Below are 16,825 nucleotides of genomic sequence, written 5' to 3' on the forward strand. Positions count from 1 at the left end.
TTTGCAACAGCAGGTGTATTGTGCCAAATTAACCAACAAGGACAAACACATTTTTTCTGCTCAACCCTAAAACCAAAATCTCTACACTGGAGCTGCTCTTTTTCCCCATAGAGTCACATTTGCTCTGGTATCTATTTTCACATGAATATGGATTGTTTATGTGTTTCAGGTTGAGGTAGGTGCACTGCCACCAAAAAAGGTCAAGAATTGTGAAACAGCGCCCCCGTGTGTTTGAAGATAACGACTTCATGTTGTGATGGTGCTTTTGAGGTCTTCTGGGCTTTTAACAATCACAAACATTAATCTGAATTTTTAAAGAATTCTATCAGTTAAAGTGACGGTAGTGGATTAAATAACTAATAAGTGCATGCATATCTATTCATTAAAATATATATTTTTTTGTCGTTCTATACACATTTAAATGTTTATTTGTAATCGCTCAGTTGATGTGCTTAGTTATTCATTCAAGGATAATATTTCACTCCGATACCGCTTAATCTACTAAAACAGCTACCACTATTATTAATAACTATTTTTTTTTAACTTTTTGTCAATATTGGAAAGGGGTGTGTTTTGGTACAACCAAGACTGTTTTCCACAAATCATTGAACAAAAAGGATGGAATTTCCTACAAGGACTTGAACGCAGCATCACTATTGGTTAGCATTCCAAAATGACGGATCCTACAACCTCTCCGGAGGACCACTGGAAAGTAAGTTATTGATATGAACCAGCTCTGAGCTTTCTTCAAGTTAAATAGTCTGCTTTATCTTTGGCAACGGAAAAGGGTACAAACACAACGTTGTCAAAACACTGAAGTTTGGCTAACGTAATGTCGGAACATGGCTTTTGTAGCTCACAGCTAAGTAGCATTAGCTCGGTGACGTTTAGTAACGTTGGGGTTAGCAAGCTAGCTAAGTAAACAAAGCGCCCTGAAAGGCTGCTCTCCTTCTGTCAAACTCTCCTTTTAAATTATGGGAAAGAATGTGTAGTAGTAGTAGTACATATAAGATCCAGTTTGCAGAACTTGTTTTAATGCTCTAGTGAAATTTACATTTATTTAGAAAGTTTAGGATCAGAAAATGACCACTTCGTTCTTTCGTTTTTGTTTCAGGTGACAACCTATGGTGACAACGCAGCATTAGACTTGGTTTATGTAAATTGATCAAATCAAATCAAAGATACTTTATTTATCCCCGAGGGGAAATTCAAGAAATAAAGACAACAAGAACCCACTTAAATTAAAAAAAAAAAAAAAAAAAAAAAAAATTCAGAATACAACTTCTTCATATTGATGATAAAAATTCAGGTTTTGTTCATTGACACTGTCTTAATATGTTCCATGATAAATGTAAATTTACATGAAAAAGTGGCAGGATACATTCATTTTTGACGTAGAAAACTATTATGCTCTTCCAGAAAAATCTGGAACTAGCCTTAGGAAACGCAATTGAATGCACCTTTTGTGCTTCTGTGTCCTAGATAAAACAGCAAATCTGTGATTGAAACAGTCATTTGATGCAGCTTTTACCCTCATGTGTCCTCACATTGGATAAAGGAGGACATTTCTCAGTAGGGGTTTAAACTGGCTTGTTTTTTGGCCTTTTGGTAACATATTTAGGGCGGCATACATTATTCCCCTGTTGTCATCCTAACCTAACAGTCTCCTTTCTCCATCTCTCTTGTGTGGTGATGGCCGGGCAGACAGACAGTGTTTTCGGTGACAGTGGCTTTGACCCCAGTAAGTACTGTGATCAGTTTATTGTCTTCTGTTTTATGGTTTGCTCTGTTTTAGGTGATTTATCTTTTTGATTCGAATATAAAGAAGGTGACAGTGGTGTACCTCTTTTTTTCTACCAATCTTTCATAATATCATTTAGGTTTCTTTGCTGAAAGTGTCAGAAAGGGAAGTATTGTGTCCAAAGCCAGCAGCATTGGTTCCACAAGTGCCTCTTCAGTACCAAATACAGGTATTGGCATATTATCGCATTGGGACTGAAGTTCCTTGTTGGTTTTTAATGTATGTTAATATTAGATTGTGATGTAAACGTCTGTTTGCCTTTTCCTGCCTCAAATGAAAAGTAAAAAAATGAATGCAAACCACACAAAATGTGATTTTTTTTTCTCCCCCATTTTGCCTTTCCTCCTCTATTAAAACTTAAACCTGTCTTTTTAGTGATCTTACTGTGTTTTTACACATGTTCTGAGTTTCATTATGTTCATTATGTTCCAGAAAATATTACCACTAGAAAACAAAGTAGTTTGAAATTAAGAAAGAATTACTGAGCCAATATTTAGCACGTCATTGACATAGTTCAGTCATGATTCCATTACAAGTCTTAATGTTCCCAACTAGATGATGAAGACAGCGACTACAGACAGGAGGCATCATATAAAGACTCATATAAAGATCGACGGAGGCAAGCACACACACAAGCTGAGCAAAAGCGCAGAGATGCCATTAAGGTAAGACTACAGAATGTTGCAGGTTTCTGACTTGCATTAGAAGTGCAACACACTTTTTATATATATGTACGTATGTGTGTATGTATGAATTCATGTATGTATGTGTGTATGTGTGTGTATAAGATCTGTCTAATTATAGATTTTATCAGTGTTAAATGAAGACTCTCCTTCTTTTTAAATGCTAGAAAGGTTATGATGATCTGCAGTCAATTGTGCCCACCTGCCAGCAGCAATCTGAGTTTGCAGTTGGAGCACAGAAGATCAGCAAGGCAACTATTCTACAGAAAAGTAAGATGTGTCAACAGACGCTGTATTAATCTTGTACAAATACGATTTAATGTCATGGCTCAGAATTGTTAATAGAATTGAAAAAATATATTTATAAAAAATATTTTGCTTAGCGTGTAATGGACAGAAAGATAAGAATTCTGTTTTCATCAAATTTATTTTTTACACTCACATATGTCTTGCAGTCTTTGCCACCACTGTGTGACTACAGTATCTCTCAAGATAGAAACAAGTACAGCAGGCTTTTTACACGGTTTTGCAAATCATAGTTTTGTGGTAGTCAGGGCTACTCAGTTGGCTGCATTTATGCCACAAAATCTTTATTCATAATTAGAACCGACTTAAATCTGTTTTATTTTTAAGTGGTAGCAAAGATTGTGTTTTATTTTTTCTAATCATGTACAATCATGTGAGTGTGTACAATTTCAACAGTTCAGTAGGAAAATATTTTAAATACCTTATTTATCTTTTTATTTGAATGTTTTTCTTTTATATTTGTTTTGTTTTCTTTGTTGGGCCATTGTTTTCGGATTCAGCGCTGATTTAATGAGTTGTAGCCTTTTAGTGTGAATGACTGCTTGACCATGTTTGTTGCCTCAGCTATTTTTATAGATGAGAGGACATCTTTCATTCTCGCAGGTAGGATTAGGGAAAAGTTGTTAGATGACACATTTAAAATATAAATCTTTTGCTGGAGTTTTTTTTTCTTTAGTGTTTTTGCAAGAGAAAAAAATAAAAACATCCCTTTGGATGATGGGTATAATTGGGTATTAATTTATTCTACTGTCTTTTTTTAATTTTTTTATAGCAATTGACTACATCAATTTTCTTCATAAAGAAAAGAAGAAGCAAGAGGAGGAAGTTTCTGTCTTAAGAAAAGAAGTGATGGCACTTAAAATCATGAAAACGTGAGAAAATGCTTCACATTTTCTTAGCTAAGCATGTTTCTTTCTCATAATGTTCTTCGCACATTACATTTTGCCACCAAAGTGTTGCAAAGTCACAGCTGTTTGAAATAAATTTAATGGAAATGCTTACTCAGCATTTAGTGCAAACAAGTCAGGTCTTTGGTAAAAAATACATAGAACTGTCATTTTCGTATTATTATTATTATTATTATTATTATTATTATTATTATTATTATAGCATAATTAAATATATTGGTTACTTAATGAAAATGCGTCTATTCACTCTTAAATGCTCTGATTGCAGTAAAATGTTTTTCTTTCCGTATAGAAACTATGAGCACATTGTGAAGGCCCACCAGAACAACCCGCAGCAGGGGGAGGATCAGGTGTCTGACCAGATCAAGTTCAACATCTTTCGGAGCATCATGGACTCTCTGTTCGTGTCTTTCAGCAGCTCTGTTTCAGCGAGCAGCTTTCAAGAATTATCTGCCTGTGTTTTCAGCTGGCTTGAAGAGCACTGCAAGCCACAGGCAAGGACTACTTTTGATTGATTGTGTCTAGCCAATCTGTAATCGCTCTGATGTAATTATTGATTCTCTTCTTTCTTTCTTTCTTAGACACTTCGGGAATTTGTTGTAGGAGTCCTTCGGCAGCTCAGTGGTCAGCTTTGATTGATGGCAAACTTTTGGACAACTCTCCGATATTGACTTTGGGCTTACTGTTGCCCGTCTGGATGGAGTCAAAGTATTTATGCTTACTTCAACCAAACACTGCAATCCGATTACCTCATCACACTTTCTGAGCAGAGATGAGAAGCTGCAGTTGTATGTTTTAAGGGTCATTTTATGATTGAGGCAACATCCACAGTGTTTTTGGCCTGCTGTGGCTGCTATTCTGAATGCTGGATAAACACAAATATCTTGGGATGAAGAAGTGTGTTAAATTTAACATGCAGGCAGAATAATGTAATTTGGAACTGGTTACAATCAGTTTATGCAGTATCTGGAGTTGCTCCTTCTGAGATGAGTCAAAATTATAACAAGGAGTACCCAAACAAAACTGACATTGAGTGGAATTGTCTGAGTGGCTCACATGTGCACTTTGAACTTTGTAGCTTAATGCTGAACTAAAGGGCTCTACACAGTTTTAGGAAACAATGAGTCACCCCTGAATCATATCAGACAATGAAATATTCCACCAAGTTATCGCAGCAAAGGCTTCAGGCACTTCTCCCATGTGTGCTTTTTGTAGCATGACATGCGGGTTTTTTTTTTTTTAGCACGTTATCACTGAGGTTTGCTTTAAGTAAATGCCTTTATGTTTGGTGACAAAAGCTGAGTTCATGTGGTTATCACAAACTGAAGAAGATGAATGGAATATGTGGCAGTTTTTATAATGGTCCAATCATTGGTTTGCTATTGGTTTAACAAAGATAGTGCAGGTTAAATTCTGCACCCCAGTTGAGCTTGAATGTAATTAATGATCTATAATCCATGAGCAAAGTCACACTTGTGTGTTGGGGAGATGCAAACTGAGTTTGATGAGACTTCTTTTTTTTGGCATCTTTTTTTTCAGGATTTATTTTTCATTTAATGAAGTGACTTATTGTCATCAGATGACTTCTATGGTTTTCAAACTAATCTGAGAAGTGCAGTTTACATTTGCTGAAAAACGATTTTATGATTAGTTTCAATTTATTCCGCATAGTCCAAACTGTTGGCACCACTTTTTCTTTTTCCTTTTATCTACCACAGTGAGGACTGATGACCTAAAATGGCTCATTCAAAAGATCCAGGTTGGACACATCTGTACTGAATGAAAGCAGATCGTTTCTAAATGATTTATTTTAAAAACATGTTTTGTTTCTAAAGTTGCTTTACTGTAAAATTATTTTTTAATCCTGTCTTATCGCTTTAAGTATAATTTTTCTGTCATATCGTTTTGGTCACAATTGGAAAATGTTGGTCTTGTGCAGCCTTGAATTCTACTTTACCTGATTTTAATCCTTTTGGATCCACAATGTCTGAATACTTTAATTGTGTTGGACAAGGCTGGATGTGTACATTTAGATTGGACCGCAATTTGAGTTTCTGTTTTCAGAATTTAAAAGAAAAAACAAAAAAAAACATTGTTATCTTTGTGAGAAGTTAAGTGAAATGGTGCTGTGCATGAGTGCATCGGTTAGTTGATGAAAAGCACATCATTCAGAAAAGCAATGTCAATGTCTACATTTTATTGGTCTTTTTTTTTTTTTTTTACTTTGCAGGGAAAGAGTACAATGCTTAAACAAAAGTGCAAGACAACAGAATAGGATAAATAATCACAGTCACATTGTGCAGCCAGTATATATAATAAAAACTCTTGGATCACAGATTTCAAACTCCAGTCCTCGAGGGTCAGTATCCTGCAGGTACTTGTTGTCTCCATGCTCAAATTCACCAGACCAACAATTCATAAATAGGTTGGAAAAAAAAAAAGGTGGATCTATTAGATTCGAATCAGCTTTGTTGGTAGAAGAAAATGACAAAAACATGCTGGATTCTGGCCCTTGAGGAGTGGAGTTTGACACTGATGCTTTAAAAAAAAAACAACCTTGTCCTGCATGAATCTGAGAAATTGCTACCATGAACATTTAATAACCTGACAGTAATTGTCATATAAAAACTGATAATAAAAATTAAACAATTCATTACCGTAACCAACTAAAAACCATCTCTGCTTCATACATTGTGGTTAATATTTTGAAAAAACAAAGCAAAAACATGGATTGGTGCCAAAAATTGATACAAGAACACCAAACATATCACAACAAAAGCTACGAGGAATCGTTTATTTTATTGTAAGCTCAGCTTGGTTTAAAAAAAAAAAAAAAAAAAAAAAAAAAAACTGGTGACAAGCCCTCAGTGTCAAATTATACGATTTAGTGTTGAAGCTAATAAAGCTGTTTTTGTACAATTCTCTCAGCCTGGCCTTATTTTTGTTATTCGGAACAGATATTAAAGACAAGTTTAATTTAAAAAAAAAAAAAAAAAAGGCCTTAGAAAAATAACACTGTGGGTCTGACTTTTCTGGTGTGTAATCTATTTTCCCAGCCGGCTACACAGCCTCACACTGAGGTGAAAGCACATGTATTTTCTCGTTCAGGTTCTTGGAAAATCCACTTTACAGTCCTCATCAGTCTCTAATCCAACTTCATCCTGTATAAAGACAAAGATTCAAAGGTAGTTTGCAGAAATTGTACATTTTGTGAAGCAGTCTGTTCTGTCTCACCCACCAGGAATTCCTTTTTGCTCTTTGGATATCCCTCCAGGATTGCATTCATCATGTCTGAAGCCTGACAGAAATTGAGAAGTACCATCACGTTTTCTTGTGCATTGAAAAGATTGAACTACAGATGTTACAACTTCAAACTATTGAATGTATTTTAGGAAAAACACATTACCATTCTCTTTCTTTTTTTCCACTCTTTCACGTAAACGTCTCGCTCCTTATAAACCTAGAAATTAACATTCAAATAAACGACTGTACTGGACCTAAACTGTACCAGGAGAAATATGTCAAAGTGGTATTTACAGTGATTCCCACCTTCTCCTTCTCTTCTGGTGTGACATGATTTGTAGCAGACTTTATCTTCTCCAGACGTGCTCTGTATCCTGAACACTCAGCTTTCAGTTGTTGGATTTCTGCCACCATTTCCTCAGTTGTAAGAGAGCTGTTCAGCTCCTTCAGCTCTGTTATCAAGCATGCCACAGTTTTAAAAAAATGCAGCTAAATTAAAACTAATTAGGACAAGTTTGCCAATAAGGCTTGCTCTGAGAAACGGTGAACAATGTGCTACACCTGCATCTAGCTGTCTGCAGCTCTGACTGAGGGACTGCACCTCTGCACTCAGCTCTGAGATCTGACTGTCCATCATCTTCAGGTCTGATTCATTCACATCTTTAAACTGAGCCTGTATGTGTGATTAATAATAGTAATTAGATTAATCATGCACAAGATTACACATACGCATGTATTTATCCAAAGTATTACACTTTCAGAAAGGCATTAACCTGATCGGCAAAATAAATCTTTTGCTTTCCGTATGTTTTCTCCTTTATCTTGCCGTCTGTAGCCAGCTGCTCCAGGGCTTTGACCACTGCCTGATGGAGCAAATACGCAGGTTGGCTAGGATATATGCACATAGGACACAAAACATTTACGTAGGGATGAGTCTCACAGTTTTTCCCAACCCATGCTGCTTCTGCAGATTACAGAAGACATCCTGAGCGCTGTAGGGACGGTTCTTCTCATTTAGGTAGGCGAGGATTGATGACGCTCCTGAGAGTAAAAGCAAAACACCGAGGTTCAATCACAACTCCACTTAAATGTCATTTTTAATACTTTATGGTGTCATCTTGTTTGATGCCTTGACCATTTGCCATACTTCTTAATTCATACATTTCCTCCATTTATCAGAAGCAAAACCTGTGGAGTAACTGAGCTAGCGTTAGCTAATAGCTAACTTAGCCAAACTTTGTGACGACTTTACTGTCATCTTACAAATGAAGTCCAAAATATATGCATGTCATATTAGCCAGCTAAATCGTTTTATTTCAAAACATTCCGAACTGAACCAAGCAATTTCCTTACCGTTATCTTTCTTGCTCATTTCGAGTGAGTCCGCTTTATCGCTTTAGCTTTTCAGATTGAGTTTCGCGCAAAATGTGCGTCACAGAAAAGATGGATTGTAATTAAAGATGTATCACTCCACTAGACTTCCCTCCCCGATCTACGGTACTATGGATTTAGAATAAAAGCAGTTTCCCTGTTGCATATTAGCGGCTCAGTAAACAACGGCTGTAGTTCAGGCGGAAGAGCAGTTGTCCTTCAACTGGTAAGTTGGGGCTTCCCCTGAAATGCCGAAGCGTCCTAGGGCAAGACACTGAACCCCAAACTGCCCCCCGATGTGCCTATCGGGGTATGAGTGTGTTGAATGAGTGTGTGAGTGAATGGGTGAATGTGACAAGTAGTGTAAAGCGCTTTGAGTGGTCTGTATGACTAGAAAAGCGCTATAGAAGTACAAGTCCATTTAACATTGACTTATTTTTTCTTTTCATTATTTTTTTTTAGTTTTCAAATCATTGTTATGCGATAGCCGAACCCGAAAAAAAGAGCGTGACCTCTGTTTGGTTTTGACCAGTCTCAGAGTCAGTCTCGTCTGGAAAATAAAAAAAAATATTGAATGGGAAATAAGCAAATAAATATCCAGCTGAAAAATATTATGCTGAGATAGAAAACCACATATTCCAGAATTAACAACCAACCAAGTCTCCCATGAAGTAAATTATTTCCTGAATATTTTAATTCACCGTTAGTTTAAAGCAATATTGCATTTGGTTGTGACTAATATAGTTTTCTAGAGCTTAGTTTAAAATTTCACATAAAACATGACACAAACTTAACTTCAAACATTTTATTCAATATGATTTGCACTTCAAAACATATCAAAACCAGATACAGAGAAGAAAATACAATACTTTGCACATTAAATTATCAAACAACCAATCACTTACATTGAGGAACTGACTCTTTAGGGAGCAGCTTTGAGGAACATTCAAACCAAGTCCAACATGCGAAAACTGCAATTTCTCAAAATACCAGCAATTTCCTATCAGTGCACAATTTGCCACTTCATCTCCAGCAGTTTCTTTTAAAAAAAAAATCTTGCAGCTATAATTTTCTTCTCAAAAATAGTAAAATGAAAGAGAACTACAGGTTTAAAAAAAAAAAAAAAACAGCATTTGAAGCTTCTGACATATGCACTTTGATAAATCTCAACTGTTGCTCATTATAAGCTTAAAGTGCCACTTCTCATATTTTGACATACGACTATTGTTTGAGCACAGATAACAGGAATTAAGATGGCGATTTTGATGTAAACATGGTTTCCTGAAAAAGATAAAAGACAGGAACTGGTGAATATTTCATTTGTAGCTATTTGGGGAAAAAAAAGCTGACTGTCAACTACCTAAAATACAAAAATGGTAAAACATGAAGACATCTTTTGATGTCGTACTTTTGCAAAAGAAAATACACAAAGCAGAGGGCTTGTGCATGGTAATAAAACTTGGACATTAAAAGGGCAGGGAAATGAAAAATATTCGGAACTTTTTCGCACATAAAAAAGTGCCTCTCACATTGTAGCGCAAGTTCATAAATATAATGAAGAACCCAAACATCAGTGATTTGTTCATTGTATAATTATTTGATAATTAAAATTCCAATTGTGTATAAAGATGTATTAATGTCAATCATTAAAAGAAGAAAAATACAGAAAACCATACAAAATTACAACTTTACCTGAATTAAAATTGCTTTTATCTTAACGGAGAGTCACTGTCAATAGAAAAAAAAACAAACTTTAAATGAAGCTGGTAACCTGCACTATCAAACAAACCCACCTTCAATAAGTCATGCCAACATGGTAAGACAGAGGCACAGTAACTACTATCCTATAAATGTCTTTTTAAGGGTTCTTCACAACTGCAACAACTTTGATGTACTTTAATATTAAATGCTGCTTCACTATCTCATTACCAAATATGGCTCAGCGCAAGCAATAGGAATGTGTTATTTGGTCCTGTGTTAAATAGCCCTGTGTGTCTAGACCTCCATGTATAAAAGATTTAAGGGGCACTCTTTTCTTTTCTTTTTTTTTTGTAAAAGTTGCAAACAAGTTCTCCCGTAAGTTACAGGTGTGTAACAATGCTGGTTTACATAATGTCTCAGAGTGATTTATATTGTTATGGATTTTCCTATTGCTCAGCCTACAAAGTGAAAGTTTGAAAGTGGATGAGCGCAGAAGACAAAGTTGAAATTGAAATGCTTCACAGTGATAAACTGATGAGAAGCAGGGCTGCTGCAACCACACTCGTTCACAGCTCATCATTATAAACTCGGCTACAAACACAGCGTGCAGATTTCACTGTGGTTTACCAAGCAGGCTCGATAAGAAGGTAGACCCCTGGCTTTCACCCCGTCTACCAACCCCTCCTCCTGCGAGGGGATCCATTTGGTTCAGTTCAGACTGATCCAGCATTTCAAAGTCTTCTGCATCCAAGTCTGTGTCCAGCTCAGAGCTGGACTGCTTCCGGTAGCTTCGGTGGGCCCCAGCTTTGGGAGGGCCATGTCTGCGTTGGGTAGTATTAGGCTGGGGCTGCAGTGCCCCCACCAGCGCTGCCTGGATCATGTTGCTGGCAATGACGCCAGCCAAGTCTCCTGTGAAACCTGAAGCAGGTGGCAAGCCACTGAGAGAAAGTTCTGCATCCAGATCCTCCTGGTCTGACTCCAGATGAGCATCCACATCCAGCACTGAAGCACGGTGACTAGCTAGCCCAGATGGACCAAGACTAGGTAACCCAATGCTTGTGTCATCGTCGTCATCCATCAAAGTGGCATCAGGGTTTATAGAAGGGAAGTCAGGGAGATCTTGTGCAAAGGATTCCTCTGCATCACTGTGCCGGTCCAAATCTGAGCAAAGTTACAGACAAAAAAAATATTTGTCAGAGACGAGCAAAGTAGAAAAAGAAAGTAAAAGAAACACTCCAATATCTAAATATGTACCTTCAGAGCCCTCTGTAAGCGGGGTCTGGCCACGTGACAGGTTAAATGTTCCATTATCAGTGTAGGACACCTCAGCATCAGAGTGCTCAGAGTCAGTCAGCGCAAGTTCCTTTGCAACAACAGCATCATCAAACTAGAAAACAAGAGCACAGCAGACTAGTTGAATATGTTTCAAGTTGTTTGGTGTGACGTTTTAATCATCTACCAGTAAAAATTTTCTTAATTTGCCTGAAACAGAAACATTCAGTTTGCTGTCAAGCCGTTTGCAGGCTTCACTGCACATCGATGCAAAAACGAACCGGCTTAATCTGGAATGTTCCAAACCTCAACAGGAAGTGTTCAGACAAGGTACAGTACTTTGCTCAAAGACAAGACTACAGATGTGGGGTTTCTTTTTAGGCTTTTTTTTTTTTTTAAAAAAAAAAAAAAAAAAAATGTTTTATTTGAAGTCATGCTGATGATCTTTTTCATTCCTAAAAGCCAATGCCTTCCTTGAATAGACAAACAGAAAGCACCACTTAAGGGGGACATGGAATATTGTTGTATACAGATGGAAAGAAAATTTTCTGCTCTCAGACACATGGTGCCAGTTTACCTAAAAATTTGGACAGACTTACTGTTGGACAGAAAGCAGCCAATTCTTCCTCGCTGTCACTGGCTTCCCCTGAGGCCGCACCACGTATGGGCCTTCGCAGAACTGCAGAGTGCAACATCAGACAGACAAATAACTATTGTTGTGAATGAATGAACACATTTTTAATATTAATCTGGTTTTTTAACAAATATAATTTTTATTTAAACTTTAAAAGCTAACATTGACTTTAGCAGCCTTTGTTTGCTCCATGAAATGTGTTTGCACACATTACTCATCAGTAATAAGACCAAGAGATGTTTTTTTTTTTAATTATTATTATTATATTAAAACTAAAAGTCTACATAAGTTGAACATATAGTTTGGTGCCAGTAGATGGCACGAAAGACTAAAGCATTTACCCCGTATTATTAATTTTTTTTAATTTTTTCATTTCTGCCTAAACTGATGAGATGACAACCAGGTGGTGTCGATTTTACTTATTGCCATTAAAATGCAACAAAGATCTCAAAGATATTTAGGTATGTACAGTAAAAAGACCACAGAATCTGTCATGCTGGAAGAAGAAAACACACCATTTTTATGGTTTTAAAACTTACACTGATTATCTATGGGCTTTGACATCATGTATCCACGGACGCTGAAGTCCAGCCACTGCAGGACTGGCCCCAGCTTCACACACACATTCTGGAAAACCCTGTGATAGGCTGCCACAGGGGTCAGGAGAGTGGCCAACACTACACAAGGAAAAGAGCACTAGTCATTATGGAGGAGATTTGCTACATGTGATGGGAAAGAAGAAAAATGTAGTTATATTTAGATTTGTTATAGATTTACTTTGCTCACTGTAGACAAACACCATACCAGTTGAGTTTTGTAAGGCAACAAAGTGAGGCAGAGGGAGCAGCAGGGAGTCTGGTACTACCTGCCGAGATCTGCAGTCTAGGCTGGATGAAGGTTAGGCGATTAGCCCACTCTGTCTGACCTCCTAAGCTTTCCTTCTGGCTCCCTGCCCTCTCTCTCTCTCTCTCTCTCTCTCTCCCATCTTGTGTGCTTCATCCCTGCTTTAATCACCTCGCAGACCAGGACTTGGTACTTGGGCCCCACAGATCTGGTTTCAACGCCCATGCAGTTTTAATCAGACTAGTCAGACCGAGTTTCCCTGCCAACACAGTCTTGTGAAAGGGTGTGGATATGTACTTAGAACTGGTTAGGCTGCTGGGACTCACACGCAGAGTAGGAGAGCACCAGTCCAGGAAGGTAGCATCCAATCACAGCCAAAAAGGTAAAGACTCCACAGGTCAAGATGCAAAACTGTCCCAGAACAGCAAAAAAAACAAAAAACAAACAAACACAGAACTGTCAGCACTACTACAAAATAATCATTGGGCACTGATTCAGAGCTTACCACAGAATCTTGTTGTAGAATTCATTTCAAATTCATACAACAGGGTTGAGACAGATCTATTACATCAAATACACACTTTAAATTAGCATATTCTGGATATTATTTCATGCTATTGTGTGTGGTCCTTACATTGCCGGGGCTTTTGCGTTTGTACTCCACCATGCTGGATGAGAACACTGTTGCGCTGACCCAGGCCTCTGCAAGGTGGTGGCACAGTTCAGGCACACTGAGGATGCCAGGCTGCACCAGACCCCAACTGGACAAAGTGATAGTATTCTAACTTAACAGTTGTATCATACAACAAATGCAATCACAATATAGATTGATTATAGATTACAGCTACAAAACCTCTCATTTTCTGACTCATCCAGTTTTCTGACTGTGGAGACAAAAAACAGACCATCTTAAACATTATGTCTTAATAAAACAAGAATGTAATGCATTAGAAAGTACTTGATGCAGTGCTCAAATTAGACAATTCCCCTCAATAATTGGCTGTCTTGAAAATATCTTGAACACTCAGTATGTAAAGGACATTTTAAAACACTTGAAAAACATTCATTCTTTCTTATGTCACAGAAATCAGTTCCAAAGTTCACACTACAGAGCTGCTGAGAAACAGTAAAAGTACAATTAATATGTTAAATATGCACCTCTAATCAGAGGCCAGATCTTATTCCTCCAGGTATCAACAAATACAATCACAGCAAGTCCAGAAGCCAGTAGGAACAGCAGACGTAGTGATGTGAGCGCAAAAAACCTGTAGGGGGAACAAAAAAAGAGAAAACACATGAACATACAGTACATCTTCTGCTTGTTTCCTCACGGCTAAACAAAACAAAACAAAAAAAAAAAAGGTTCACATCTAGTACAACAGTTTGTGCAGAATTCACTAAACCACAAAATCCTCGAGGGATGACTTTCTGATTTCCTCAGTCAGAAGAAAGAAAGAGGAAGTTGTTAAACCTGATGCTACACCCAGTCAAATGATAAAGAAATGTTACTCTTTTTCTTTAAACCTGGTGGGATTGCTTTAATATCATTGAAATATATGAGAAAAAGTAAAACAAGCAAACCAGAAATCTCATCAGCTCCAATTTGTACATTTTAACTGGAATATTGGTGTTGTTTCTAGGGTTTTCCACATTTTAAGGATTTAGGTCCACTTTAAATCACTCAATTTCCCTGTGTAAGATATTATCAAGTAAGTCGCTCATTGCTGCTCCAATTTCAGATCACAAGACTTCAAAATTTGTTGACCACAACAACGGTGCATGAATTCTGCCAATATGAGGATTAACCTGAGGAGGAATTTCCTGGCAAGTCAAGGACTATTAGTATTTAGGTTAGTGCTGAAATTGTTGTTATAGCACCTTATATATGCAACAAAGGATCACAGCAAAGCAAAAGTGATTTGTTAAGAGAACCAAATGTTTAGGATGTAAAGTATCAGGCTGTTTGTGGCATGATGTAAGTATATTGTGTTATGTTGTGTCATACCTGTCCCCTGTGTTTAAAGCTGAATGTGATGCATGACAAAAAAAGTCAGGACAGTAAACAAAGTTGGCCATATCTCTTAACTTACATGCTTTTGACAGCTACTCTGTTGATATGGGTTGTAATTGTCTCTATGAGTAAAGGCTGGTGTGTATTAAAGCATAAGTAAAATGGAGACTATATAAATAATGTGTTGAATAACCCAGAAGTCTAATTGAATAACGTCTGAATGCCTGAGGTCATCGAGCCAGGACAGCAGCCAGGTTTTTCCGTGTCCAAGATCAGTGATGCTTACCATCTAACAAGTATTATCCAGGACATTTAATCAAGCCAGAAATGGTCTCAAATATACACTGCTCTTTCAGTTATGTTAAAACTGGACTTTCATGTGCAAATACAACATGGGGGTCAAAAGACAAGAGAACATGCATAAACAAACAAAAACCTTAGCCTTATTTACACTGGAACTTAAACTAGTAAAAGTCAGATGATCCATGAAACTACATACTTGTCTACATCAAGTCAGGAACTACATACAGTTAGGTTTTATTGACTATTGAGTGAGTCCATAAATAGGAGTACACCTCTGCCATCTGCTTTGTGTAAAAGCACCAGCTGCTTGCCGGCATTCTTGTTCCTTTTTGTCTGAATACAAGTTTCTCCAGCAGACATATATACAGCACAAGAACAGGGTTTTTATGACAGAAACACAAACTCACACAAGCTGAAAACTCACCAGAACACAACGTTGACAACTGCGAAGAGAAGGACGCTCTGAAACGGTCTTTCCCACACCAGGATGGATTGTAGATAAGTCAGGACAGGCTCGTAGGGGCCCAGCTTGGTCAGAAGAGCAGCTTTGACAGCCCGAACCTGACCGTCTCTCTCGCTGGAGCATGGCCGACTCCGCAGGCAGACACCAGAGCCCTGCTTTGCAGAGCAATCTTCCATAGATGCCACTTCCATTGCTCCAGTGTGCGCCATCTTAGCGTCTGAACAAAGTCAGCCTGTAAAATAAAGACGAAAGCTGAGTGTAAACAGGTAAACAGCTTGATGAAGGGCGCCACAGCGCCACGGAGCCGCTCCGCTCACAACACGTATGCTAACGGATTTCTGGGCTAACAGCGGCTGACACTTACTGAACAACTCCATTAAGGTCTGCTTGTACATGTGTAAACATGCTTAGGAGTAGGCTAGTTATTAAAAACACTGTAAAAACGTTGAAAAATAAGCTGACACTTACTATTTTGTCATTTTAACAGAGATGTGTTGCTCGATTCGAAAGCTGTCAATATGGCGTATTCTGTTTTTTTTTTTTCCATTGCTAAACAGGCCAATCAGAATCCACGCAGGGTATTGCGTCACGGTGCAGTCATGAAAAATGGGAATATAAACACGACAGGGAATCCTCAGAACTGATCACTAACATGAAAAAACAGTATGCAGGAGCAATTATCCTTCTATTTTCCCTCTTTAGTAAAATCTATGAATGCAAAAGAAACATTTTAAGCTGCAAAATCGTTATGTTCTCAAATTACTACAAAGCACTGATTAAACAAATTTTCTTTCGTTACTAATTTCGTCACTAGTCTACACATATCTAAATGTAACTTCAACAGACGGCATAAAATGGCATGTTTTTTTTTTTGTTTATTCATTAGTAATTCTTTAGGTACAACTTTGAAATCAAACTACAGATTCTCCTTAGTAGGTCACCATTTGTAAGTCTAATCATATTAAGAACAATGTGTTTAATGTCATTTAATTTCGTAGATTTGAACAATACGTATACGTTATCTGGCATTAACCTCATTCAATCGACCTACTTCAGATGAATAGTGACCAATAGAGGGCAGCAAAGTTACTGATTATTTCAAAAGAGAAACTAAACAAACTACAAAAACAGATTCTGTTTATAGGAATTAATTTCACAATGATTAATCCCTCCCCCCCCCCCCCCCCCCCCCTAAAAAAAAAAGAAACCTTGATAAATAAATAAAAGTACGAATGACATTTTCTTTCTTTCTTTCTTTCTTTCTTTCTGTGTAGTTCTTTGGCATG

General features: G+C 37.4%; 3 protein-coding genes across 3 annotated transcripts; 1 reads left to right on the forward strand and 2 right to left on the reverse strand.

The window, feature by feature from the left end:
* Positions 1 to 668: 668 nt before the first annotated feature.
* Positions 669 to 6,566, forward strand: mlx (MAX dimerization protein MLX). Its single transcript, XM_079253433.1, has 8 exons — positions 669 to 712; positions 1,705 to 1,741; positions 1,881 to 1,970; positions 2,357 to 2,466; positions 2,652 to 2,754; positions 3,563 to 3,662; positions 3,991 to 4,192; positions 4,280 to 6,566. The coding sequence occupies exons 1-8, from the start codon at positions 674 to 676 to the stop codon at positions 4,331 to 4,333; spliced, it is 735 nt and encodes a 244-aa protein (XP_079109559.1). The 5' UTR covers positions 669 to 673; the 3' UTR covers positions 4,334 to 6,566.
* A 210-nt stretch (positions 6,567 to 6,776) lies between these two features.
* On the reverse strand, positions 6,777 to 8,313 carry psmc3ip (PSMC3 interacting protein; the record flags this gene model as incomplete). Its single annotated transcript, XM_079253434.1, has 8 exons — positions 6,777 to 6,859; positions 6,937 to 6,996; positions 7,105 to 7,158; positions 7,248 to 7,393; positions 7,503 to 7,614; positions 7,715 to 7,804; positions 7,882 to 7,982; positions 8,295 to 8,313. 8 exons carry the CDS (start codon positions 8,311 to 8,313, stop codon positions 6,803 to 6,805), a joined length of 639 nt encoding a protein of 212 aa, XP_079109560.1. The 3' UTR covers positions 6,777 to 6,802.
* A 795-nt stretch (positions 8,314 to 9,108) lies between these two features.
* retreg3 (reticulophagy regulator family member 3) lies at positions 9,109 to 16,067 on the reverse strand. The gene is made up of 10 exons (XM_079252255.1): positions 16,008 to 16,067; positions 15,501 to 15,771; positions 13,921 to 14,027; positions 13,616 to 13,646; positions 13,397 to 13,523; positions 13,089 to 13,173; positions 12,459 to 12,596; positions 11,885 to 11,964; positions 11,268 to 11,400; positions 9,109 to 11,174 (listed from the first exon to the last, which is right to left on the reverse strand). Exons 2-10 carry the CDS (start codon positions 15,746 to 15,748, stop codon positions 10,627 to 10,629), a joined length of 1,497 nt encoding a protein of 498 aa, XP_079108381.1. The 5' UTR covers positions 15,749 to 15,771; positions 16,008 to 16,067; the 3' UTR covers positions 9,109 to 10,626.
* Positions 16,068 to 16,825: the final 758 nt, after the last annotated feature.

Source organism: Telmatherina bonti (assembly GCF_933228915.1).
Source record: "Telmatherina bonti genome assembly, chromosome: 14".
Taxonomy (NCBI): domain Eukaryota; kingdom Metazoa; phylum Chordata; class Actinopteri; order Atheriniformes; family Telmatherinidae; genus Telmatherina; species Telmatherina bonti.

Bases quoted from the DNA above. Each gene is read 5' to 3' on its own strand.
- mlx (XM_079253433.1), top strand. From the start codon at position 674: ATGACGGATCCTACAACCTCTCCGGAGGACCACTGGAAA. The intron at 3,663-3,990 runs GTGAGAAAATGC...CTTTCCGTATAG, and splicing joins GCACTTAAAATCATGAAAAC to AAACTATGAGCACATTGTGA. The intron at 4,193-4,279 runs GCAAGGACTACT...TTTCTTTCTTAG, and splicing joins AAGAGCACTGCAAGCCACAG to ACACTTCGGGAATTTGTTGT.
- retreg3 (XM_079252255.1), bottom strand. From the start codon at position 15,748: ATGGCGCACACTGGAGCAATGGAAGTGGCATCTATGGAAGATTGCTCT. The intron at 11,401-11,884 runs GTAAGTCTGTCC...CTTGTTTTCTAG, and splicing joins TGGCTGCTTTCTGTCCAACA to TTTGATGATGCTGTTGTTGC. The intron at 11,175-11,267 runs GTACATATTTAG...AACTTTGCTCAG, and splicing joins GCTTACAGAGGGCTCTGAAG to ATTTGGACCGGCACAGTGAT.